We start from the raw sequence: 27,647 nt of genomic DNA, 5'->3' as shown, positions 1-27,647 counted from the left end.
TTTATGTTTGATCTTTTCAATTACTGATTATTTTTCCCGTTAGTTTGAGAATGTAATGATCTTGTAGGTAAAGGTGTCGTGACTTATTGATTCAATATCTAATGATTTCATTATCTCATTAGAGTAATAATTGTCATTCATATAAGGTAGATTAATGATGATATTATTATATATTATGATGTTATATCCTAGTCTGGTGTTATGTTATTATTATATATTTATTTAATAATTTAATCATTTTAAATGTGTGGTTCCATTTTTAAGAGCGACATGACACTTGCCAATAAAGATCAACATGCTACATCCTTGAGTCGGCTGCCAAGATAATATATTGCACACTGCATCCTAGCAACTATTCCAGCATTAACCAAATGATCCTCAAATCCAAACATATGTACACAACATAGTCTTCTATACTCGCAAACATTAAGTCCAGCTCGCCAACAAGTTCCAAAATACTGCAACTGCCTCTGGCTTAATTCTTTATCCACTGGCCCGCAACCAGTCTTTACTAAATCAACTGTAACTTATGCAATACAGCACATAAAATACTAAGACCATAAACATAATGTCTACCCTCAACCTGCAACATAAAATCATGTTTGTATACTCAGAGCTGCCGAACACTGTTTGTATCATACCGATTAATAGCCTGCAATATACAAAATCTGAGTCTGTCTGCAATGACAGAACATATGTTGAGAAGAATGACAAAACCTGTCATTAATACAACATGTCTGCCATCTCAACAATCTTCCACATTGCTAACAATCTCCTCCAATCTTAACACTTGCACCTTGGAGATAAACGAGCATGGTTGTACGTGCTTGGAATATTGGAGCCCCTGGATGCAACACAAATTGAGATGATGGAGCTTGGATAGTAAGCTGTTGGACTTGGTTGCTTGGCAATCAAACATTCATCAGAGGCCCTAATATATTCTGCCTCATCTGCTGGCCCTCTTTCATTGCTCAGACCTGATATTTAGTTAACTTAAGCCATAACTTAACATGGAAACATTGAGAAGTTGATTGGATCTCTATCCTAGATGCCCGTCCCTATACAACACCATTTTCAATAAGATTTTTAACAAAAAGGGGACTGAAAACTCTAAAATTAATCCCTGCTACAGAATTAAATAATTCTGGGAATGATGATTAACTTTTGTAAGTGGCAAGAACAATGTTGTAAACGATGAAACTTGACGTCTTTGACTGATTGAGTTGAATGTAAACTCTGCGACCTGCTGAAAATGATCAAAATCCACTCTCTATCTGCTAGGAAGGACATGCAAAAATCTGAATTTAGGATCTTTGTCATGAACAAACGCGAGTATGACCTCTGATTCGCTGATGAATGATGAAAATCAGAGTTTTTGGCAGACCCAAATTAATGATAACTTCTGGGAAATGGTTGATTCTCAGTCTGATACGAAGTTATGGGTTGAATCCTACATCGTCAACATTCAAAGCCTGCAAAAAAATGATTAAAAAAGTTATAAAATCGCTGCCTCCGATGGTTGAATTTTCAGATCTACCTGTAAATAAACTTGAAAAACTTCTTTTGGAATTGAGATTGGGCTTGTATATATAGGAAATTTGCATGTCTTGCCATTTTAATGCATTGCTATCTAACATTTAATAGCAATTCTGTTGCCTCTTGATCAATTTGAATTCAAACTTGAGGCCTTTTAATTAAAATTGAGCCCCTCTCATTCATTACTTGCACATCTTCATTGAATTTAAAATGTCATCCATTAAATATTCAAGCCTTTTCTTGTTTAAATTGCTGCCTTGTATTGGATTTTGTTCCATGGGCATTTAATCAGGGCTTTTGGATTTAAATTTGTCTTAAAATCAATCCTTAGATTTGAATTTGCATTGATCCTTAAGGCTTTCCCAGCGGGTGCATCTTATTTAAGATCCATGCCTTGATTTTTGAGCCCGTACGTTTGAGTCTCTGGGGCAAAAATTTGAGTTGTTTCTTAGTGCCTTACTTGGGGCTTTGAATTTAAATTTTTTGGGGCCTGATTAGGCCACACGTTTCATGTGTGTTAGGACCCTTTTAACCTTTACTAGGGCCAGATATGTAACTTATAGGCCGCACGTTTCATGTAGGGCAGGCCCAATTAGAATCTTGGCCAAATCAGATGTCTTTTGTGCCTGCTTTAAACTTTTTTTGAAGATTGTAGCTGCGATAGAGATCCTTATCTCTGATTTTATGAAATAGAAATATGACAGTTGTGGTCATCCTCAGCTGAAGAAGACATTTGTAATAATATTTGAGATGATATTGTTTAAAAAGACATGCGTCATGCGAAGAGGCATGCGTATGGAAATATTAAGTGTTTTATTTTTGGAAATAAAAGAGACCTTCAGTTGTGCAATGAAGAGTTTCTCTATTCGTTATATATATATATAGCATCAAGCAAAAATCATTGTACTTGAACATATTATGATTAATAAAAGACTTAGTTACCTCGGTTCGTTGTTTTGCCCCCAAAACGCTGCCTGTGTTTGAACCAGTTTGAAATACTGGTCCGGGTTGGCCCAGGTTTAAAGCAAGGTTTGATTTTCTTTGGGCTGGTTCAAACCCACAGTCCAGGAATTCGAGCCTGGGTGAATTTCAGCTGCCCAGATCGAATTTCTTGTGAACTCGGGCGAATTTACGGTGACGGATGACTTTCAAGGCATTTTTTATAACAAATTTGATATTGTTTTGAGTTCTGCAGCCCTAAAAAGTGAATGTAAATAGATTATTTTGGCTTCTAACATCATTTGTGGTGCACAAATAGGTGATTTTGTGAGCAAATAGGTGATTAAGAAAAATTAAGTTTGTGCGAGGTGGAGTTGGAAGATTGGATTGTTAGCTATATTGAACTTGCTGTTATGATTCATGGACTATGATTTAATTTTCATGTTTTGAATCTTTGATGCTGAACTTGAAAAATGAAATATATGATGGTATGATCTTGATTCATGATGCCATCATTACAACTTAAATGTTTAAAGTTTATGCCTATGGTGTTTTTGTTGTTTAAATGATTAAATCATATGATTTTATGATACTCTATGCTTCTAGGCTTCATAAATATGTGTGTGTGTATATATATATATATATAATTTTTACATGTATTTGTACGAATGAACCCAAATGAACCCAAAACCCTTTCCAAAAATTTTCCCTACCAGTGATCTGGTTCTTCAAACCTGTATTTCGAATCAAACTCAAACCGGTAACTAAGATAAGAGATATATGTTGCTGGCATGGCTGGGTTTTTCCCTTCAAGTGGAAGGGTTTTCCCAGGATAAAGTCGCTGTGTCTTTTTGTGTCAATTTTCTAATTTTCCTTATTGTTGTTTATCATTATTTGCTAGGCGAAAACATGAACACGGTATCAGGGCCAGGTTAGATATCAACAATAAGAGAGTCTTTTTAATATCTTTTGTGATGTTTTAACATCTAGGTGGTTTATCTCTTGTATTCGTCAGTTCAAGATCATAAGCAATGGATAATAGATCAGTTCCTGTAGTTGGTATTATGAAAGATGTTGAATTCAGATTCTTGGCATGTGCTCAAGTTTCATATAGAATTGATATTATAGTCGTGGAGATCCTTGCAAATTATGGCATGTTGTTAGACAATGGTCAAACCTGGTTGGAGGACATGTTCAACTCGATCTATTTTATGCCACTATGCTAGGTTGGTGGAAAGGAGATCAAAATTGAGAGAGAGCCAAGGTCTCCTTATTTGGTTAAGGATTTCAATTTTGATTTTGAGATCAACTTTTGCCAATCCGATATGGACAACTTCTAGGTGGGTATTTTTAAACCGGCCTTCAAAAATATTGATCCTATTGAAGTACATGTGCAGGAAAGTCATGAAGAGATATGAAAAATGTACTTTGATGGACCTTGCAACAAAGATAGTAATGGGGCTGGGGTTATCTTTGTATCTCCATCTAGTAAGACTTTCAAATACTCCTTTTTGTTGAATATTGGATGTACTAATAATATTTCAGAAATTGAAGCATTAATCATTGGATTAAATATTGCAAAAGTGTATGGTATAAGATGCTTTCTGTTTTAGGTGATTGTGATTTAATTGTGTCTTAGATCAGAAATATATTTACAATTAGGAATCCAAGGTTAAAACAATATAGGAATTATGTTTGGGACCTAATTGAATCATATGATGCATTTTATGTTAAGTGGGTAGATAGATCAAGTAATTTTTTTGCTGACCAAATCGCTAATTTAGCCATTAGACAAGTTGATATTCCACTTGATGAGATTGTGCAGGTAGAGATGAAGAACAGACCATCAATACCTGATAATGTGCAGAATTGGCAGGTATTTGAGGATGATAGGGACCTTCTTGGATTCCTAGCATGTGAAGAAGGTTATGAAAATCAAAATACAGATTGGAATGGTTTTGTGGAGGATCAGGATGGTAAGGAGATCTTGTTTGGGAAAGAGGTAGTTCAACAAACAAATAAGATACCAAAGGGCTTAGTTCTTTGATGAACAAGGGAGCTTCAAGGCTAGTAAATCTGCTAGAGTCCAAGGTGATTGAAAAAGTCAATCTTGGGAATGAACATGCCTCCAGGAAGTATTTATTGGTAGGAAATTGTCTGCAAAAGTAAGATCAGATTTGATTGCTTTATTAAGAAAGTATAGGCATGTTTTTGCTTGGAGTTATGATGAGTTGAAATCCTATAGACGATTTATTTCAGCATGAGATACCTCTAAAACCAGATGCAAAGCCTTTTAGGCAAAGGCAAATGCCTATTGATCCAACTTTGGCTCCTAAGATGATGGAAGAATTAGTTAAGCTAAGAGATACATGTATCATCAAACCTATTAGGCACTCAACTTGGGTATCAAATCTTGTCCCAATTAGAAAGAAAAATGGTGACATCAAATTATGTTTGGATTTTAGAAGCCTTGATGTGTTATCTCTAAAGGATAATTACGCTTTACCCAACATGGAAACTATACTGCAAAAAGTAACAGGAAATGAGTAATTGTCCATGATGGATGGGTTTTCCGGATACAATCAGGTCAAATTTAGAGAAACAGCGGCAAGTCAAATTTAGAGAATCAGCATAGTACAAGACAACATTCAATACTCCTTGGGGCACTTATGTTTATGCTAGGATGCCTTTTGGCCTAACTAATGTAGGGGTCATTTTCTAAAACGCTATCGACCAATGTCCATTTTTTGAAGGCTTGATTGATTTTATTTTGGTTTTTTATCAGGATGACCATACTACTTATTCCAAGAAAGCGGAGGACCATTGTGGACACTTGGAAAAAATCTTTTTGAGGGCCCTTGAATATGAAATATCTCTTTATCCTAAAAAGTGCCATTTTGGAGTTACAGAGGGGAAACTTCTAGGTCATATCGTGTCAAAGGAAGGAGTGAAAATTGATCTGGAAAGAGTAGCAACAATTGACAACATTCAAATACCCAAAACAGTAAAGGCCATCCAGTCATTTTTTGGTAAATCAATTTTGAGAGAAGTTTTGTCTCCAACTTTGTAGAAATCATCAAATCGATTGCTAAGATGTTAAAGAAAGGGGCAAAACTAACATGGAACAATGACACTTTGGAGGCATTTGCAACAATAAAGAAAGCAATCAAAGAGGCTCTAGTGTTCAAGTCTCTTAACTTCAAGAACCTATTTCAGATTTTCTCTTTTGCTTCTTATCATACTATAGCAGCGGTTATGCTACAGCAAAATGAAGAAGGGTATGAGCAACCAATTGCATTTTTTAGCAAGTGTTTACAACGAGCTGAACTTAATTATGATATTAATGAAAAGTATGCTTATGCACCAAGGCAGTTAAGTCATTTAGACCATACCTAGTTGGAGCAGAGGTGATTACATATGTGCCATGCGGTAGTTAAGGACATCTTCAAACAATGAAAAACTACTGGAAGGTGTAGATTGATAAATTAGGTACATGAATTCAATATTGATATCCACATAAAAAAGTTGATAAGAGGACAAGGCCTAGCCAAACTCATGGCAAATGCAAATCTAGAGGCGACATAGGCGCCCTTGGTATAGTGAGGTAGTTTATCATTTAAGATATATGAAGTGTCGTGATAATTTGAATGATTATTGGAAAAGATCTATTAAACTTCAAGCAGCAATATATGTCTTAACAAGGTGACTTCTTTTGGAACAATAGAGATGGGGTTTTACTTTTTTGCCTAGACACATATCAAGCAGAATCTATTCTTAAGGAGATGCATGAAGGAGTTTGTGGTAGTCATTTTTCAGCCAAAACTACACATAAAATCTTACATGTAGGATATTATTGGCCACAACTATTCAAGGATTGCCATGCTTATGTAAAGGAAATGCGAAGCCTCTCATAAGTTCTTGGGAAAGTTCAAGTATGATGGTGCTCTTCCCTTAAGAACCTTGCAAATAAAAGATCCTTTTCAGATGTGGGGAATAGATTTCATAGGAGAAATAAGTGACAAGTCAAGTGGGAGACATAGTTGGATTTTGGTGGCAATTGGCTATTTTACCAAGTGGGTGGAAGCCATACTTACTAGGCATTCCACGAGCAAAGTGGTGATTAAGTCCTTAATGGAAAATATTCTAACCAAGTTTGGAGTTCCTTAGAATTTTTTTGCAGATAACAGTACGTGTTTCAGATTAAGAGGTTTTTGCTTTTTGTAAGACATATGACATAGTTGTTTCCTACTCATCCCCATACCACCCCCAAGGAAATGGACAAGTTGAATCTAGCAACAATTACATATTGAAGATCATTAGGAGAATACTGGATAATAATAAAAGAGCTTGGGATTCCAAGTTAAACCTGGCATTATAGGCTGATAGAATCACAGTAAAGAAGACTACTGGTTTTTTTCCTTTCAACTTGTTCTATGGTAAAGAAGCAAGGCTTCCCTTGAATAACTTACTGCCAATATATAAATTCATCACTGAAGAACACTTAGAAGACATAGATTTTATGGAAGAGAGGTTGAACGCACTTGTGGAACTTGATGAAATCAGAAGGAGTGCACAAGAGCAAAATATTATCAAATAGAAACAAGTTGAGTTTCTCCATGATAAGAAGGCTAAAAGCAGATCTTTCAAGGTAGGAGATTGGGTCTTAAAGTGGAATGCAAAGGATCAAGAAAAAGGAAAGCATAATATGTTTGAAGCCTTATGGTTAGGGCCTTTTGTCATTTTAGAAAAGGTAGGAGAGCACTCTTATTTTTTGCAAGATATAGACGGGCACATGCAATAATTTCCTGTCCATGGACAATACCTAAAGCCATTCTTTTCATGAAAGCATTCATGGGGTTCTCTCATCCCTTCCCTTTCTCTTTCCACATTTTTTTATTTGATAGTTTTGCCGTGGTTGCGTAAATTAATTATTGTTTTTGTTTTGCCTTTTTGTAGGCTTGCTTCATCCAAAGAAAGATGGGATGCTCATTATGCCCACAAGGGGCATATGTCCCCAAGAAGAGCCACTAATGGAGACCTTATCTTTGCAAATTAGGGCCTCCATTTATGCACCCTCTTTAATCCTTTTTATATTTCTATTTTGCATATTTATATTAGGGCAATATCTAATGATCTTTACAAATGACTTGTCAAGATAATTATTCTCCTATATTCTCAGGTTGTAGTTTCATAGTATATAAATCTCAATCTTCACATAAATTATTAGCTTTAAAATGTCACCATATCTATCAAATTCAACATCTAACCAATTTAACTTACCTTGTCTAACTTATTCATATCTTCCTTTTGCAGAAAATAATTTTAGTTGGAGAACTTTGTACTTAAGACAACAGGTCCTCCTCCTAGGCCTTTAAGACTTTTGACAATGTTTTTGATTTGTTGCAGAGAAATATAATTGAGGAGGTAAGCAAAAGAGCAGAAGAATTAATGGTTTCAAAGCAACTAACGGATTTGTTGGTAGACCACTAGTCCCTTTACTAGTTTGCACCATCACCTTTAAAGTCCCCATTGCGTAATAGCATTGTGACATTGATGTTGACCTTGAACATAGAGCGTTGGGAGTTTTCTATTTGGAGGATTGGCACCAGCTGAGATTTTATTTGTGAGGTCTTAACTACTTGGCCGCTGTAATTTCTAGTCACCTAATCTCCCTTTATTGAGCAGTTAAACCTGTGCTTTAAAGCTGTGAAAACTATCTGTGTCATCAAATAGTTTTGAAGTTGGACAAAACAATGGGAAGGAGAAAGAAATGTGCATGATTTCTTGAATCTTCACTGAGCAATTTTGATTTTCATCAAATTTCGTGCAGTTTAAAAGGCTTTGGCTGTTCAGAGGTTGTGGATTTTGGTATTGAACTAATTGAATGTCAAAACATGTAATCAAGGAATGAATGCTTGTGAACACCCAATAATTGAGTAGAATACTATATATTTGTTGGATATTACAGATGAGTAGGACTCAATTTTCAATCTTGAGATCAGGAAAGGTGAAGGGCTTGATGATTTCTTGAATGACACAGATTCTAAGTATGATGAATGAGGTGATTGTCAAATTATTGAACAATATCAACAAAATAATATGGTTATTATCTTAAAGACAAGAAAGATGGAGAGTCATATATAAGAATTGATGGAACCTGGGAAAAGAAGGAATTGTTGGCCACAGTAATATGAAACCAAATGCATTTTCCAAAGCCTTTCACTCTTGATGAAGAGGTACTCATGCAGATTTTTTATGAACAAAAAATACAAGAAGTCTGGGGACATTTAAATTTCCACATAAAATTCAGGCAACAACAGTAATATACTTTTAAGTATTTTTATTTCTGGTCATTGGTAATGGAGCATGAGCATAAGCATATAATGTTAACTTGTATATACACTTCCTGCAAAGTGGAGGAGTTCCACGTTTCAATATAGGAGCTTGACGAGGGCATTCAACTGGATCATTAAGTCATCTAAAAAAGGCGATGCTTGTTCTTTAGAGCCGCATATTTGATCTCATTTTCTATTCACCACATTGCTCTATTGATGGATTTGTAGATGGTATTGAGAGTTTTTCGAACCAAAACAAGATTCTTTATGAAAACTGAAGGAACTAAGAGAAACCACTAAACTCGATACAAACAAGAACATTGTTTACTGACGCACCTCTCTTTCTTCTTCCAAGACAGCTAGCATTGGCTGCTTTACGAGAAGTTAGTAAAGAATATGCGACATTTGAGTTTGACAAGACTCCCATATATATATATATATATATGAAACATGTTGGTAGAACGTTTAAGCATTGTCGAAATTCAGGGCTTCAAGATGAGAATAAGAAACATGAGAAGAGAAATGAGTTTTCAGAGATATACAATGACAAACTTGGCACTTGTTCTGTGGATGTACCATTCGAATGGGTTTAATGACTTCGTCTATCACTAATAGCTACAGTCATTAGAGGGTGTTGGGCTTTGGAAATAGAAGTACAATACATCATCCTGTCTGCATTTTGGAAACAAATAGCCACCAACGTTTGGAAATTTGATAAATGTGGAGATAGTGTCTTGGAGGATCAGGGTCTATGTTGGAGATGTATGGATTATAGGGCATCCACAGACATTAGAATTCTTTAAACAACATAGGATTTCAAAATTGCAAAGGGTCGGGGTGTGGCAACAATTTGATTATTTTGTAAGGCATATGGTTGGAAGCTGACATGTAAATCTTAATTGCTCTTCTCTCAATCACCTTCAACAATAATAATTATTTTAATAATAAGGCAACGTGCTTATCGTTGATGAATGAATTAGTTGCGAGTTTGTGTAATACAATTGCACCCAGTTAGTTATTGGTCACAAAGAGACACAACGATTTGAATGACATTGTGCATCTCTTCATTGACATATAAATAGGGGATGCTAAAATGAAGAAAAGGGACACATGACACATAGTGAAAGCAGATTTAGGACTCCCAAGGGTTTCTCTACTCCTATCTAGAGCACTGTTGGGGTGAAGCAAGGCTGCCTTCTTTCCCCCACCTTGTTCGGTATATATATTGATGAGCTTGAGGCCTTTCTCAGAGACTCTTCGCTCCCTAGTGATGGTTGTAATTTACATCAGTTCTTGATTTCCATTCTCCTTTTTGCAAATGATGTGATCCTTTTAGCCTCCTCTCCAAAGAGTCTTCAGAGGCTTCTTGATGACTTGGCTTCCTTTTGTGACCTTCGACAGCTTACCGTGAACTTGGGCAAGACTCGGGTTATTGTCTTCAATTGTTTGAAGACCCGTATTTGCACTTTTACTTTCAGGGTAACTAGATTGAGATTACCTCTTCCTACGTGTACCTTAGGATCAAGTTCTTAGGCCCTCGCTTCAGTTTGAGACCCAACATCCAACCTAGAGTTAGCAAGGGGATGGGTTCCCTTGCTATGTTTGAGAGACTATGCTTCAGGCATCACTTCCAGGACACTTCGTCCAAGCTGTCCCTTTTAGACTCATTGCCCAAACCTATGGTTCTGTGGTTTAGGGTCCTTCTCTTCTTGATTTAGATTGGGCCTCGATTGAGCGTGTCAAAATTGTGCTACTCCGACACATTATCATATGTCATTGGTTTACTCCTCACAAACATCATTCTGGCCAAGTTCGGGGCTCATCCTTTTAGGTTGGGCGCTATTTTATCTTGGTTTGGTTTCTTCAACATCTTTGTGGCTTTGTGGATTCCACAGATGATCGACACAAACACTCTTACTTGGCTTACTATTCCTCTGTTGTATTTGTGGACTTTGATCCTTCCTCTAGAGCCAATTGTTGGTATGGTCAAGCTACTTCCTTGTTGAGCTTGATCAGGATCGATATTGACTACCTCCGTCCTTCCCAGTTCTCGCTTGACGCTCTTGCTCACCTCCTCCCTTCATAGCAGGAGCTGAGTGGGCATGTCAGACTTGACATTTACAGACAGGTAATCACCACGATTGGAGTAACCCGGCTGGGGGTTGCACCCGAAGATGGCCTTTTATGTTGAGCACTTCCTGGATATTTGGGATGGTATTATTGTACGCCCAAGCTACTACTTGTCTCGGCGTTTGTGCCATGTCTTACACATCTCTCTCGAGTTCTTCAGAGTTGGATCCCACTAGCTTTGGATCCAGACTGATCACCGCATGGAAAGAGAGGATTGGGTTTGTCATCTGTGTACCCTGACTGCAACTAAGATTGAGACCCATTTCATTTTCCGTTGCCCTTCCTACTATGAGATTAGAGGGAGATTTTACTGCTTATTTAGAGAGTATAGATCTCTCACGGATTTCTTCTATTACATGGATCAGAGGTGCCTTGTGCTTTATCTCTGAGAGACCATGCAGTTCCCTGACCACACTTTACTGCTCTTATTCCCCTAGAGAGAGGCCCTGGTTCAGCTCATCACCACTTTCTTCTCCCTCGTCTCTGACGTGGGGGGTGAAGCGATCGCCCAGTACTTCCACCACCAGTCACTCTAGATCTGTGAGACCTCGTAGTGGATTTACTAGTTAGTGTCGCCCCTCCAACAACTCTCAATGACTGTTCAGGGTCCTTACTTGCACTAAACCGTACCCTTCGGTGTTGGATTTCTTTCAGTCAAGGAAGGATCCCTAGTCCTTGCCTCATTGTTGGCTCCTTTATTTCTTTTGTTTCTTGCTTGCTCTTTCTTGGAAACCGTTTGATGTTCTTGTAGCTTGTTGTTTCTTTTGTTGTACACTCTGAGTCCCATAGACCCTTCGTTGGTCTCTTGTGGGACTTTAATAAATTTATCTTATCTTATCTTCTCTGTAACTTGAAATACAAAAGAATCACAATATAGAGCAAAATTGGTGTAGTCGAGTCTTCATGATTATTAAAGTATTCTGCCTTTGTTCGTTGGAGGCTTAGAGATTATTCGCAAGCAAGACTATTCCTTTGTTGTCATTAAAGGCAATTGGTAAATTTTTTCTGTTTTAGTTTGTACAACATGATTATTGCATAGCATTCATTGTTTGACAACCAAGGATCTAGAAAGAGATACATGCTTTCTTCTCGTCCTTGTTTAATTGGTCTTTCCTTCAAAGAAGTTAAAACTTATTTAGATTAACATTGAATAGCATATGTGATTTAATTTTCTGCATTCTAACATTTAAAACAGTTTATGATATTGGAATTATCCCTCAAAGTTGTACTTAAGAATTTGCATTGCGATACACTGTTGCCCAGATAAACAAGGCATTGGTCCTTTAATTCATTTGAAGATTGTCATTTGTTTTATGGTTGTAATTAGCGATTCACATTTATTCTTATTTGTTACATTTATTCAGTTATCTCATAAACTCTATGTAAGTTTTTTTAAATTTCTGAACAATAACATTTTAAACAATTTCATTTGAAGCATTTACATTTTGAAGTTATTATTAAAAGTTTTGAAGTAAATCCATTTTCAATACTTTCACATTCTTGTAAAAAGTGGCGTAGACTATAACCCCTTCACATCCTTTCTGTTTGGAGGAGAACCTTATTGCATCGAAGATCATATAATCTGCTATAAAAAGCCTAAGACTCAAGGAGTTGGCCTAGGAATAGATGTACCCACCTTGGTTTTGTAGAGCCATAAGCGCAAAAGATTTAGATCAAGTTGACAAATCTTGTCAAGTTGGCCATAACCGGTTGGGTATCCTAGCATTCAATTGGCAAACTTCATAGGATTCCAATTTGTGGTTTTGGGAACCAATAGGCGTCGCGGACGTTATTTAAATTATTCATTCATTCATTCATATGCAATCTCTGCTTCTATATTTTGCAAGAATGCACACACGAGCATTAATAACTATTTCTTGAAATGATCTCTGGTGGTGGGGTTACAATTGCTTGAATATTCAACATCCATAACTAAATAGTTTTCTTTGCTTACTTTCTGAGCATTCACAACCCTCAAGTTATGTGTGCTCATTTTTCAAGCATTTTAAATTATTTTGGTTTTGAGTGCTCCAATTTCAACCGCTCAAAACTATTTTGGTTTTGTTTACTCAATTCTTGAGCATTTTGAACCTTTTAGTTGTCTCGGCTGACTTTTTGAGCACTCACAGCCCTTTAGGTTATGGATGCTCACTTTTTGAGCATTAAAAACCTTTTTGGTTAGGTATTGTGACATTTGGAGCAACAAGGCATAGTTTAGGTATTTTTTTCATTTTTTTTCTCACAAGTAGGCTCGTTTTGAAGGTATGATCAAGAGGAATGGTAAAATAATTAAAATATTTTTAAAAAATAACTTTAGTTATTTATTATAAATTTAAACTTGAGCCATATAATCTTGATGAAAGATTTGACACCACAATTTTGAAAATTGGATGCACAGGAAACAAGCAACAAGCGTGCAAGTGTGGATTGCTTGAGGGCAAGCGGTCTCTAAGAAAGGACTGTAATGTCTCCTCTTTGCCTAGTATGCCAATAAATAAATAAAGAGTAATGCTCGCCTGCTATATATTCTCCCCATAGGGCAAAACATTAAGTTTATAAACGGGGTTAAGTGTTCAATTAAATGAAAGGAGGAAAAAGCCAAAGTTATTGCTAATATGAAATTAATTATTTATTGACAATTATTAAAATGTGGCCAACATAAGTTATGACTTAAGCCTTTCCTAGGCCATGGGGGTGAATTATTAAATGTGAGACGAATATTATTATTTGCGTAAGTTGCTAAATACAAGAATTAGAAGGAAATCGATAGCTTTTTGGCTGGGGATTTCATAAAAGGTTTGATTGGGGTTTTAAGTCTCATTCTATTATGATATGTTGATTTGATACTTGATAATTTCTCTATTGTGCTGGTTTGACATTAGCAGCCATATTTGAGGATGGAAGCTCTTGATTATTTGTAGGTTGGACAGAAACCCAACACTACTTGAAAGGTTGGCTCACCTAGGGTTCATGACTGAGCAAATTTGCATTGTTTTAAACAGGTTTTAGACAAAAAATTATGCATGTCCTAGAATTGTAACAACAGTATATTGATTTAACAACCGTGCATGTTTTATATCAGAATCATTATCTGCAGGTTTGTGTTTTTATTCGCTTATTTCTGTGGAAATCTATATCGTTTCCTTTGTATGCTGTTATTTTTGAAATGAAGTATAACATTGCAAAAATTGAAAACCCAATCAGATTTGAAAACAATATCCTACTTTGGGATATTTTATCTAAGGCTCCAGTGCTCTTTGTTTGTGAATAGCAGTATTAAACCCAGTTGAAGGCCACTTTGCAATGCTCAAATAACAGCCTTAACCTTTTCTTATCACAATTATAGCAGTTCTTCACCAAAAATGACAAATGACCCCTCAAAATGCATCTTCCAGTAAAGAGGAGCACTCTGAAATAATAGGTCTGATCACTGTTATATGAGTCAAAGTTCGATTCCCAACTACTCATAAAAAGCACATCTACACTGAAAAAAACATTTGATCATTACCAAACTCCAATAAAACTCCAAAAAGACTCACAGCACACGGAAACTAGGAAATCCGCATTAGAACATAAGAATTTCTTCATATTTCTCAAATCCAAAAACACCCACAAAGCCAAAATCGCTGTAAATCTTGAACCTCGAAAACCAACCAGCTAGAGCCTAGGATGTGTCTCTCACCATCAAAACCAGCAAGATGGGAAGAGGGTTTTCATCTTCATCTAGAAAAAGAACTCCTTGATCTCATTCTAGCAGCATAACATTAGCTTCACGGCATTCAACATAAGAAGAATGAGAGCCAATACTCTTTTATAGAGCTTCAATGAAAAGTTAAGGCAACTGCAAGCTAGGGCAATTCTAATAATGAAATGATTTACTTATTATAACATTTCACTTAAAATTTAAAAACATAAAGTTGTCAAAGCATCAATAGTTTTATCAAACGCAATGAAATCCCTAAGCATGCCTTCAATAATCCTCTCCAAGCATTTTATAACAATCTCCAAGAAAGTCTTGGCTTTTCATCAGCATGTCTTTTGGCATTCTGTTTCTTTGTCTCTTTATTTCCCTGTTTTTAATTTTGAATTGAACTTGGAGGGAAATAATTATGAAGTTACGTTTAGTTTATAATTTTGAGTTGACATTAAATGTCATTTAATTACTCTAAAATATAATTAAATTAAATTTTCATTATATCTGACATAAATTGACATTTAAAATTCAAATTTTTAATTGGCAACTAATACTTAAGGGGACATTACATTTGTAATACCAAATTTTTACTCACAAGAACAAGGCTCAAGAGTGCTCTGATACCATGTGGAAAATTGGAGAGCATAAAATTAATATTTTTTGTGTAGCTATGTTACTTGCACAAGTCATGATTCTCCATGACAAATGTATTGGACTGTGGTTATAAAATATAGTTTATATTATGGCGATGGCTAAAATTTGACACAATACTACTAATCATTGTTGATGGAACATGTTAGCTATGTTATTGGAATAAGTGGATGTAAGTTTATGGTATTATTACTATGTAGTATGCACTGTTGAGTAGTCTTCGGAGTTATAATCTGTACATTACATGTCTGTTTCCCATTGTCTCCCAGGTCTTACACTTCTCTTGTTTTTATCTTGGTCCTTTTGTATAATTATGTATGTAATGTTTGCATCTGGAAGTGCATAATTGTGTTTGATGCATTATCTATACTCAGTTTTATTTTCCAGGTGTTGGAATATTAATAGGAAGTTGTTCTTGGGATTTGGCCTCCATATATCTTACAATCTAGCATGAAAGAACTTTTTTCTTTGGTTTATAATTACAAAGATAAATCCAATAATCTTGGAAGAAATTATATTGATCATTGTAGTACTTGATCATCTACATTTTGCTGGAAACATTTGTGCTGATGTATACAGATTTTCCACCTGACTAGTATGTGGCATATACTTAAATTAGTACCTGCATTCTCTAAATTTATGAGGGAATTTATGATTAATGATTTGAGACAAAGAAGCAAACTTCTCTTTTATTTATTGTTGATCATCTTGACCATTATGCTATAAGATTTCTTTTGAACTTCTCTTTTATTATTAAAATGAGGCACTTGATTTTTAAATGGTTCTTTAAAGATTTATAACTGATTTTTATTTTACTTGAGGTCTGCAGGGAAAGTATCGACACCCCTATCCCATTGGATATCAGGCAATTCGTAATCTTGCAGGACAAATGTATAAAATGGAAATACAGGAGGGTGACAAGGGACCAGTTTTTGTGGTCAGTGTTTTTAAGAGTTTACCTTCCTTAATACCTGTTAATTTTGGCAATTCAAGCTCTCTTTGTAGTCATTGGCAGGGATTATGAGTTCTTTCATGCTGCAATGGTTAGAGATTACAGTTTTAGCTAGAACATATGTTATACAAAAGAAAACATGATTGGCAGGGAATTGTACTATTGTGAAAAGGGAATCTTGTTTCTGATTAATGCTGGTTTTTTTCTTAGCTGTTTATTTTTATTTATTTATTTGCAAACCAACTTGACTTTTTAAAATCTTGGATGTAGGTTATTTCTGAGGAAGGGATTACTTGTAGTGGGGACACTCCAACTATGGCTTGGGAGAAAATCCAAATGAAAAAGGCTTTACGATTTCAAAAGAGGCATAGAAGTCAATTCTCAAGAGTTGATGGTGCTGAGGTACAATTGTTCCATTTTCTTGTTCATTTATGCCTACTCAGAACTGTTGATGTATAAGTAAAAGGTCTTCTGGTTTCTATTAGTTTAGTTTTGAATTATCTCAACTCATGGTATCCATGACACATAAAGGAGACACTTTTGAAGAAAATCTCTAATTGGTGATGGTTTGAAAGAAACTTGTCTTTCTTTTCCTTCCCATATATTTTATCTCTTTTATATTGATTTTTCACTTGAACAGTTGGGTATGCTTTAAAGTACAGACATTTCCCGAGCACTGTTCCTGATCACCCTTTGTCAGTTACACACTTCAGCAAAGCTCCTTATATTTTTGTTTCTCTTTCCACTGCAGAAATTTTTCTTTTGTGTGTATATTAATATGATCTTCCTCACTCTGTGTTAATGTTTTCTGCGAAATGGGTTTCCTATAGTAGAACTCATCTTCTATGCATGCAAAAAAGAGCATCTATTTACCAGGCCATTACTGTATAAATTGCGAAGTCAATTATTTAGCTAAAAAATCACAGTAGCAGCTTGACACAACCACTTGGCCCAAATCCTGTAATGCCAGTGCCACCATTGTCTGAACCAGATAATGTTTTGGTTGGACGAGGAAAAGGCCCATTCAAATGAGAGAGGTTGGGAACAGATGCATGTAATAGCCCTTATTATAACTAAGCCAAAATTAAATCAGAAATCTCAAGTTCATATCATAGGCATTCTGTCAAACATATAGCATTCTGAAATATTCACTTATCTTCCAAAGTCATTTTACCAAACACTTTGCATCCTGTCTTCATGCAAGAAGAAAATCTCTCTGTTCTAAACTTGAATTTGAACAGTTTTCTGTTACAGGACAGTAAAAGAAACGTCACAAGCACTACACGTCTGCATTATACCTCCTTATTCAGCAAACTGTTGTATCCAAATTGTTATGGTTTATATGTTTAGATTTTCTTTCATAACACCCCACAGTATATAGTGCACAACAAAAATAATAAATGTTTGCCAGAAGATATCATGACAAATTTTCTGGAATTTAGATTGTGTATAAATTTTTCAACATCAACGTTTTGGTTCACACACAGTTGTCAGCGATCCATCACCAGGATGAAGAGTGCTAGAGAATAGAGAAATGAGTTGCAGACTCAAGCCCACCTAAGAGATAAAAGCAGAGGGTGAGACAAGGAGCAGAAAAAAGAGAGGCAAGATACAAGAAATCTGTACCCACAAGGATAAAGAGAGAGAATGTATATATAACAAAGAATAAGAAAAACACACACTACAATATATATAAATATAAACCCACTCAAAATAATAACAAAGCCTAAAAACAGGAGGGAAAGAAACTCCTAAAAAAGTTAGAAAAAGAGTATAAAAAGAATCTAAAAATATATGCAAAGATATATGTACATACATATATATGTATGTGTATATATACACATACACACATATATACATATATATACACACATACATATATGTATATATATATATATATATAAATAAATAATAAAAGAGAGAAAAATAAATATTTATATTGATAGAAGAAAGAGAATATAAACCATATAAATAAATCATACAAAGTTACAAACAAATACAAAAGAGAAAAATCTCTAAAAATAAAATACAAGCAAGGAAAAATGAAGCAATGGAAGCGGAAATACAAATATAAGAACAAGCTAAATACACACACACACACACACAATCTAAATTCCAGAAAATGTCGTGCATTTCTAATGGATTGTGGAAATCTGACGACTTTAGAAGATATCATATCAGAAATTTTCAGAACATAGTAAATTCTGACCTCTGACCTTATACAAAGTAGTAACAATAATCAGGCTGGAGATGACATGCTGCAGAATAGAAGACTCCTGCTTCAGATAAAACTGAGTCCACAACTCTTCACAGAATTTCACTACAGTTTAGACTTAAGCACTTGTGAATTTAGTGGGACCTTGCAGGTACCTCAACCCAAGGTTTACAGAATATGCCTTCAGGAATTTGATCAAGTTATAGCAGAACATATACACTTTCAGTCACTGGCCAATCTGCATCACAATTCCAGATTATAAGCCATAAACAATGAATTAATATTTGGACAGTTCGAACTGCAAATGCTATGAGTCCTGTAATACCTTTGCAATCCCTCAAATTGAGATAAATTCATCCCAGTGTAAGGTAGTACTGCATATATGAAACCTTATTATATTCAGAGAAGAGGCCAGTTCTATAAAAATCTACAATCAACTTCTTTGCCTCTGCTAATGAAATACAAATAATTATCAACAAACAATTTCTTTGCCTTAGCCAATGAAATAGCAACATAGTTTCCAAGGGATGCATTAAGCCAAGAAGTATATCTGGTCAATAGAAGGTCCTTGGCAATAGCAAAATGAGAATGTCTAAGAACCCCAACAGGTTCTAACTCTGACAAACACCAAATTACATTACTTTTCAGATGTTTGACATTTTGTCAAACACTTTGCATGCAAGCTCTATCTCGCTGTCTTTTATTTTCAGATTGCTTTTTCTTGCCTGGAATGGTTTCAAATGAAGTTTAAAAACTTGCAAATGATTAGTACGATATCTAGGCAAAAAACTAAAATGCAAATGCAATCTTCGTTTTGTCTTTTTGAATGTATATATATGATTTCTACATGTAAAATGTGTACCTACAGCCAATTGACATTTCATCATACAGTTGGCATGAAAACTAACGTGCAGAGTTTGAGCAATATAGATATGAATATTATATCAAAAATATGGCATGCAATTTAATATTCCTATAGCTTGCAAACTCTAGGGCAGCACTGCTATGAATTTGGCTTTTCAATGATTTTCAATGAATTTCCAAACAATGCCACAATCTGATATAAATGATCACCCATAGAAGTACCTAAATCAGTTGATACAACAATGCAAATAGACTTAATAAGATGCAAGAATCTGGTAGAAATAGTCTGCCTATGCTTGTAGTAGATGGGCAACTATAAATGCAATTAAGTAAGACCTTTTAAATTCAACCCAGTCCAGTATGAGCTGCCACTCTTCTGGAATATCAGCTTCAATAATAAATTAATAATAACAGCTGTGAACCCTCCTTTCTTCCATTAAAAATCATTTCAAGTCTCACAAGGTGGAGTGCCCAGATTCCCTTGAGAAATCAATGCAAGAATAAACCTCCATGAGCAAAATCGTGACCACCAGCTAGCCGCCTGGTAATTGAAAACACAAACTGAAATTATGAAATGCAATATTGTCTCAATATGATCAATGGTGACCTCCAAATCCGATATATATATTTCCAGTTCAATGCACATTGATGACTCAATGAACCACCCGCTGGCACAATTCACTAGCATCAATCTGCCAATTCAAAGTGCAAAAATCTTGGTAGAATTCTCAATCTACAAGACCAGAACTTGAAAATCCTTGGCTCTCACAATTCATCAATTCACCAAAAATAAATGCATAATAGAATGATTTTCACCCTACAATGAATGCATTTGTAACATTCAAACCCAATGGGCCAGTATCTTCTCAAATACTCCTTTCATGACTTATAAAGTATTTTGCTTTTGTTGCACTTGCTTTTTATGTACTTGAAATATAATATATAATTGCATTTCTCTCCATTTGGTGCAGTATAAAGTAACATAAAGTGCATTCTAATAATCACTTAAATCTCCCTCATATGCACTTTATAATCATTAAATAATCCCTTTAAACAATACACTCAAATGACATCTAATGATGTGCCTTTAATGTCTTAATTGGCCCCCCATTTCAATAAAAACTTTATATTACCTCAACCATTAATTATTAATAAAGTATTCTTTATTATTGATAATTAATACCTTAGGCTTGAGTCAATAACTCATTCCAATTTGTCAACTGATGAACTCTACTAGTACCAAGTCCAATTGCATTGCTAAAAATAGCAACTTGAGCATAATTGATTTAGTATAAGTAGAAAGGTCCCCACCAACTAATGAAAGCATGATTGCATGAATGAATGTAGAGGCTCTTTGCATGCAGGGGGCCATTGGGCAGTTCAGTCTATAGGTTCAATGCCTGTGTGGATGAAAAAAGGCTGCAAGGTATCTGGGAATGGGCCACCCCACTATTCTAAGGCTAAGGGCGGGCCCCTACCATTCTATAGGTAGCCTATAAAATGGTAGGGTGGTAGATAACTATGGCAAAGGGGATGGGGTGTTCAGACGTTTAGCTGCTTCCACTCACGTTGGCCCAGGTGGTTACTATACAATGCCCTAGTGTGCATGCTCTCCCCCTCTACCTATCACACCTGGGGGGACCAAGCACATATCTCGATGTGGGGACTGCACATAGTACCCTCGGGTTCTCGCATTGCTTGGTCCTGGTATCCTGCCTACTTAGCAAGTAGCAACATCAATCACTGTGCATATTATGACCCTGATTGCCTCTGGTATAACAACTCAACAATGACTTTCTATGGTTAGTAAGTCTCAAAATAATTGCTCTAGCCAACGATACTGAATTTCAACACTATCATTGAGCTGTATAGGCGCCTTGCTAAAGATTAAAAAACCCGACTTTCCCAAAAGTGACACTAAAATAGTAAGTGTACAAATTCGTCTCAAGCAAAAAGCAATCCTGAACATCTCTGATCACTGGAGTGGGACAACCACCTCTGGCTCGACCAACTGAGACCCCCTATCCAATTGATTAGCTTACGAGGGTCAGGAAATCAGCTAATCCCTCAAACTTTGATGGTCACAAAAAATTGGGGACATTATAGAATGTTTCATATGCCCAAACTTTAGGGCCTATTTGGTTGCTGGAATATAAATTAAGCATTGGCATTCAGAATGTTGGCTTTGGGATTCTGGAATTTGGAATCTAGATTATGATTAAGGAATTCAATTTGGGATTGTTTGGTTGACCAAGAATTCATTGTGAGAATACAGATTTCCTTTGTTTGGTTGCACATTGTGGAATTGGAATACTAGCCAAAATAAGCATTGTCTTTTTTATTTAGTTTTTTAACATGAATACTAGCCAAATCAATCACAAAAACTTGATGAAGTTATTGGGCAATTACCTCGAAACCAATTTTATGCATTCTAAGCTTCACAACAAAGAAAGAGCATCACTGCTACAATTCATATTTGAGAAGCTAATAGGTAAAAGCTCAGAAGAAGTAAAAAATGAGAAGGTATTTATTCAGATTCTTCAAAACCATTAATTGCCAGAGAAATAAAGTATTCTTTTTGTTTATGTATAATTACAACAAAACTAATTTGTTTCCTTTATAACAATTTTAAAGAGTGTTTTAGCAAGCAGAACGAAAGTGTAGGTGCCTTGGATATACTAAACCTACCAGTAGCATATGCATAATCAGAACTCCTCTGATTTCAGAACAAGGTCATGATAGACATAATGAAATCCTTAAACTGTGCTCAATAGAACCCAAAAACACTTGTTATGATTGATGCGCTTCTAGAAAAATCATTTCATGCTGAAGAATACTTATATAAGAAAGCTCAAAAAAATGGCTATGGCAACAATAAAGAATGTGAGGTTCCAAATTATGTCAACCTGCACAACAACAAGATGAGAATAAGCCCAATCACTCTGCCATTCCTCTAATTGTTCGGTGGTCCTCTCGCCAACGAGTATGTGGTGCTCCTCATAATTCTTAATTTGCTTCTGCTGAATTGTCATTTCCCAACAGCAGGCTAGTGTCCATCGCCACATTTGAGGCTGAATTTGTCCATGTTCTGCTCGATTTGGAAAAAAACAGTGAATTTGTTTACTCAACGTTTAATCTTGTGATTTTAAAAAAATTCTTGGCACTTGATTCGAAACCCATATATTCATAAAGTGATTTAGGCAGAGCTTGGATTTTTTTGGAGCCAAGAGCACAAAAAAAAGCCAATGATCTCAATCGCCATATACTTCCTCTCCACTGTAAACATGATGGGTGTAGGGGAAATCGTAGACCCCTGTCTTGATGTGAAGGAAGGTAAAAATAGGAAGTCGACAAGAAGAGTGGCGACGCTAGCGAAGGAATGTTTGAACGAAAGATCAAAGACAACTAAAAGCCCTAAGACAACTACAGTCCAAATGAGACACCAAAAAACCCAAACGCATACCTGTGCAAAGCAACTCCAGACGTGGCAAAAACTCCGAGCAGAGCAATGTGAGTGGGAAATAAAATAGGTCAGGCGGACCTCAACAAAACTTCATTTTTATTTATTTTGTAATTCTTGTTTTTGCCAATTTGGAATTAAAATGATAATTACACCAACTTTAGGTTTTGGGGGTTAAATAGGCATACAAAATTCTACTTTTTTACAATTCCAATTCCGATTTGGCGGACTCAAACAATGGATTAATTTTTTTTGGGAATTCTAAATGCCAATTCTAATCTAATTCCGGCAACCAAACGGGCCCGTAGAGAATCAAACGACCATATGAAATATCACCTTAGTTTTCTCACGACAATTAAAATATATTTCTAATGCTAACAGTAGCCCAGCTTCAATATTAACTGTTGAAATATATTCCTTTAGGAAGATTAGAGATTTCCTCAAAAAAGTACGAGACCCACAATATTAATCACATCAACCATAAAACTGATGTAAATAAGGCTACACAATAACCTTTAGCTGTATTTTGATCACCATCTAACCCAAATGATCCCTCAGTTTATGTCAACAAATTCATTAAATAGTAAACTAGGCATATTGCGCCTATACAAATCCTAGGACAAATTAATTCTTTTCGCAATATCATATATGTACACCTTAGACAATAATCAATACTAAACCCCTCAATAATATTTCAAATAAAATGTAGATCCTTACAAATTTGTCTTTTGATGAAGACTTCACAGATTTCATAGATTCCACACAAGTGTGAAGTCAATTGTGAGTCCACTCCCAGGAAGAGCTAGGTTTCTGTTTAATCTCTCTATTAATCTGCTAAGGTTTCCATCCAATCCCTCATTTAATATTTTGTCCTTAGATTTAATTTGATGCAAGCATCAAGCAACAATTTACAAATCATTTGAACATGTTGAATACATTGAAAACCCCTCCATTTATAGCAATTGGGTGAAGCTTCTAGAGTTTCCCTCAGGGCGTAGCTTTTGCAACAAGTTGGATGACTTATTATTAAATAAAGTCAATTATAATAATATTTAATTTAATTAAAGTAATAAAAATAAACTCATTCCTTTTAATATTTAATTTAGTTGGACAACTTTAAAATAATTAATTTAATTAATATGTTTTGCCAAAATTTGGGGATATTATAGTCCTGTTCTGCAGATTGCTTGCCCCAAGCATGCCACACGTGCATGCTGAAACCCAATGTTAGGTTCCCATATCAGCCTTAGGAACATTGTTTTGCTGATTTGCTGCACTACTCGGACGTAATCGAGTTCACTCACACTGTAATGCTGCAATACCTTGGAAGAGCTAGGTTTTCGTTTAACCTCTATTAATTTGCTAAGTTTCCATCCAATACCTCAATTAATCTTTCGTCCTTAGATTTAGTTTGATGCAAGCATCAAGCAACAATTCAAAAATCATTTGAACATGTTGAATACACTAAAAACCCCTCCATTTATAGCAATTGGGTAAAGCTATAGCATTTCCCTCAGGGCATAGCTTCTGCAACAAGTTGGATGACTTGTTATTAAATAAAGTAAATTATAATAATATTTAATTATTTATTCAAGTCACTTATTAATTAAATTAATAAACATAAAATCATTCCTTTTAATATTTGATTTGGTTGGACAACTTTAAAATAATTAAAATAATTAATTTCTTTCGCCAAAATTTGGGGGCATTATAGTCCTATTCTACAAATTGCTTGCCCCCAAGCAATCCACACGTTGTCCTCAATTTCAACATCACAAAATTGAGGCAACCCTATGGAATTTTCTCATGGATTCGTAGGCGCATCCTCTTTGTTTTAACGCATTGATGAAGCATCATGAAAACAATTCATTATCTCCGAATTATTCTTTGTGTAGTCTTGTGTATGTGTTCTTTTGAAGGTTTTCCGTTGAGATTATCCCCAATTGTTTGTTGGTAAGAGTTTTTCTTCTTGCACTATAAACACTCGATTTTTTGTAAATTTTTATGTCTTTTCTTTGTTTTTCTTTGTCTTGTAAATATTTTTTGCTTTTGTTGTTGTCTTAGGTGAATATCCCTTGGCATTATGCTCGATTCTCGCACTATAAACACTCCATTTTTTGTAAACTTTAACGTCTTTTCTTTGATTTTCTTTGTCTTGTAAATAGTTTTTGCTTTTGTTTTTGTCTTAGGTGAATATCCCTTGGCATTACGCTCGATTCGAGCTAACTTAGGTCCAAATTTTAGTTGTCTAGCTCAAGTTATAAGGGAAAAAGTGGGGTTTTTTAGGTCAACTACATATTTTTATTAGAAATCTCATAAAAGTGGGCTTTTTGTTGGCAATTGTACGATATAAAATTATATTTAAACTGGATTTTGCAGTTTATTCAAAAATTTCAATTCATTCTGCGTTGATTTGACTATAGTTTTTTATGTTTTATGAATATAGCCTATTTCTAGACTATATTTAATGTTACTTTATTAAAAATTATAGTTAAATATTAAATATAAATACATGAGACAACTTAAGTGCATAAGGTGAGGTTTTTATTACACATTGCATACATCAACATTCAAATCACGATATAAGTTCTAATGTGTTAAATGGGTTGTCAATGCAATAACATGTATTAATGTGTTAAATGTGTTTTTAATATGCATTTGCATATTTAAAACTTATTAAATCAATGTAAGTGGCAAAATATAACCCATTTACGTATGTATTTGCATATATAAGTTTATTTTATATATATTAATGCCTTTAAATGGGGTTTTTCTAACCCATTACATATAAACATTTTAAAATTGCTACATAATGGACTTCTTAAGTTAAAATACATGTTTTAATAACATGTAAATCCACTAGGTGGCAATTTGGGACCCAATTGCATGTGTATGTAACATTTAAAAACCCATTTCACTTAGCCTAAGCTAAAGTGGTATTTTTTGGCCCAACTATATGCTTTTAAAAATGTGTTTTCATGTTTGAAAACCCCACCAAGGAAAAGTGGCGATTTTTTTTCCCAATTGTATGTCTTTCAAAAACATGTAAATGGTCTCCAAAAGTGCATTTTGCACTTAAGTCTTTAATGGAAAACACAAAATGGCGATTTTGGAGCACATTGCATGCATCATAATATATGCATTTGCACAAGAAAATCCTGTTTCTAACTTGCATCTTGCATTTGGAGGGTTTTTGGGCACATTTTTCACATGCAAATGTAACCAAAAAATGCGTTTTTACTTCATAACATGAGACTTTTTGATCAAGCACCCAAAAGTGGCGATTTTTAGCCCAAAAACACATGTTTTTGGTCTCAAAACTTCACTTTTTTGGCCGTTTTTAATCCAAAAACAGGTTTTCCAGCTTTCAGATGCTCATATCTTCAGCATTTCTTGGTCGTTTTTCATGGTCTAAGTGTCGGTTTTGCCTAAATCACCCAAAGAACACATTGGGCTACTCAAAAATGGAGTTTGTCAAGCGTTTTCTTCATATTTCAACCCATCTAGGGCACAATTTTGCTAAAGAAAGCCATAGTTTTAAGCAATTTGCACCATTAAAACAAAAGGTGATTGGATCAAGGTAAGTTTGAAAGCATTTTCTATCTTTTCTAGCTTGCATTCAAGTCTTCTAAATCACTTGATATGCTTTGGACGCCATTTTCCAAATTGTTTGCATGTTGCACATTGCTTGGTCAAAATGGTTGCTAAAATGATGCAATTTTTCGCTCTAACTTCCTTCACTTGGCAAGCTACGAATTTTGACTCATCTCTTGCAAGGATTGAGTCAAGATTCAAAGTCTATTTAACACTTCATCTTGCAATCTTTCTAAATCCAAGAAATCTCTTTGATTGCATTTAAAGATTTTTCACAAGTGTTTAACACGACTTTTTCACTTGCCTCTTGATAAAAGGGTATGATTCTTTGTTATTTTTCATAAGGCTTTTGCTGTATATATTTGTTGAGTTGTGTATGCAAGTCTCATTTCCATTTTTAGATTTGCATGTTATTGAATATATGTCGTCACTTATTTTTCTTTCGTGTTCTTCACTTCTTCAAGTTGCATATGGAAGGTCCCATTTATTTGCATTTGTAGTCGGGGATAATCTCCCGTTCTAATATAGAAGCAAGTCCCTCTTTTCCTCTCATGAGAATACAAGTGCAAGTCCCACCAATACGCATTCCATGAACCTCCATATGGTTGCCCTATGGATGAAGAAGAATTTTCCACATGCTTGTGGTATACATAGTGTTTGACTTACACCTATTAAAGTATGCTAATTACGTTTTACCACATTTTAAAGCTCGCTGTCCACATATGCAATCCACTCCAAAAAATCCATTTTTGGTTATTCTAGTATTTTTGAGTCATTTTGAGCTTGACCCATTTGCTCATTCGCTATCCCTAATCATGCGATGTCCTTTCTCTATACATACCTTGCTCAAATTTGTGTTTTTACTCACCCAAGTTTGCTATGGACCCTTCATATGATGATGTCCATACACCATGAAACTTTCATGTGACAGTTGCGCAGGCACACCATTCAGCAACTCAGCAAGGTTACAATGATCTCCCAACACATTGGTGAACTAGATGCTCTAGTTTCACGCAAGTCTCTGCAAATGTTTGGAGAGCTGGTTGATACCATGTGAATACTTCAAATGAGATTTTCATATGCTTTAAGTATAATAGCAGTAGGAACGTTACATGTAAAGAACATCTATGGTGTAAGTACAGGATAACATGCACTTGTACAACCAGCTCATGTAGTTAAGTTGCAATCGCATTAGGCATTCAACATTGAATAAAGTTAATGGAGTTAGTTAGAGATAAGTCTAGGTTGGTGAGGTTGTTCCACTTTTTCCTTCACAT

At 35.2% G+C, this 27,647-nt stretch overlaps 1 protein-coding gene and 1 pseudogene across 2 annotated transcripts in view; both read left to right on the top strand.

The window, feature by feature from the left end:
* LOC149534966 (DNA binding protein) overlaps nt 1-27,647 on the top strand; it is a 304,932-nt gene that overhangs the window by 24,607 nt on the left and 252,678 nt on the right. For both annotated transcript variants that reach the window (XM_089805409.1, XM_089805410.1), the window contains exons 2-3: nt 16,115-16,222; nt 16,508-16,639. In XM_089805409.1, the coding sequence (XP_089661535.1) occupies nt 16,115-16,222; nt 16,508-16,639 (240 nt within the window). The remainder of the gene's footprint in view (nt 1-16,114; nt 16,223-16,507; nt 16,640-27,647) is intronic.
* LOC149534967 (cyclin-H1-1 pseudogene) lies at nt 8,676-9,403 on the top strand (annotated as a pseudogene).

The sequence above is a fragment of the Cupressus sempervirens genome, chromosome 10 (genome assembly GCF_028749045.1).
Source record: "Cupressus sempervirens isolate cs-2001-9-10 chromosome 10, ASM2874904v1, whole genome shotgun sequence".
Classification (NCBI taxonomy): domain Eukaryota; kingdom Viridiplantae; phylum Streptophyta; class Pinopsida; order Cupressales; family Cupressaceae; genus Cupressus; species Cupressus sempervirens.
Note: the sequence above shows the minus strand (reverse complement) of the source record. Positions and strands in the feature narration are given on the sequence as shown.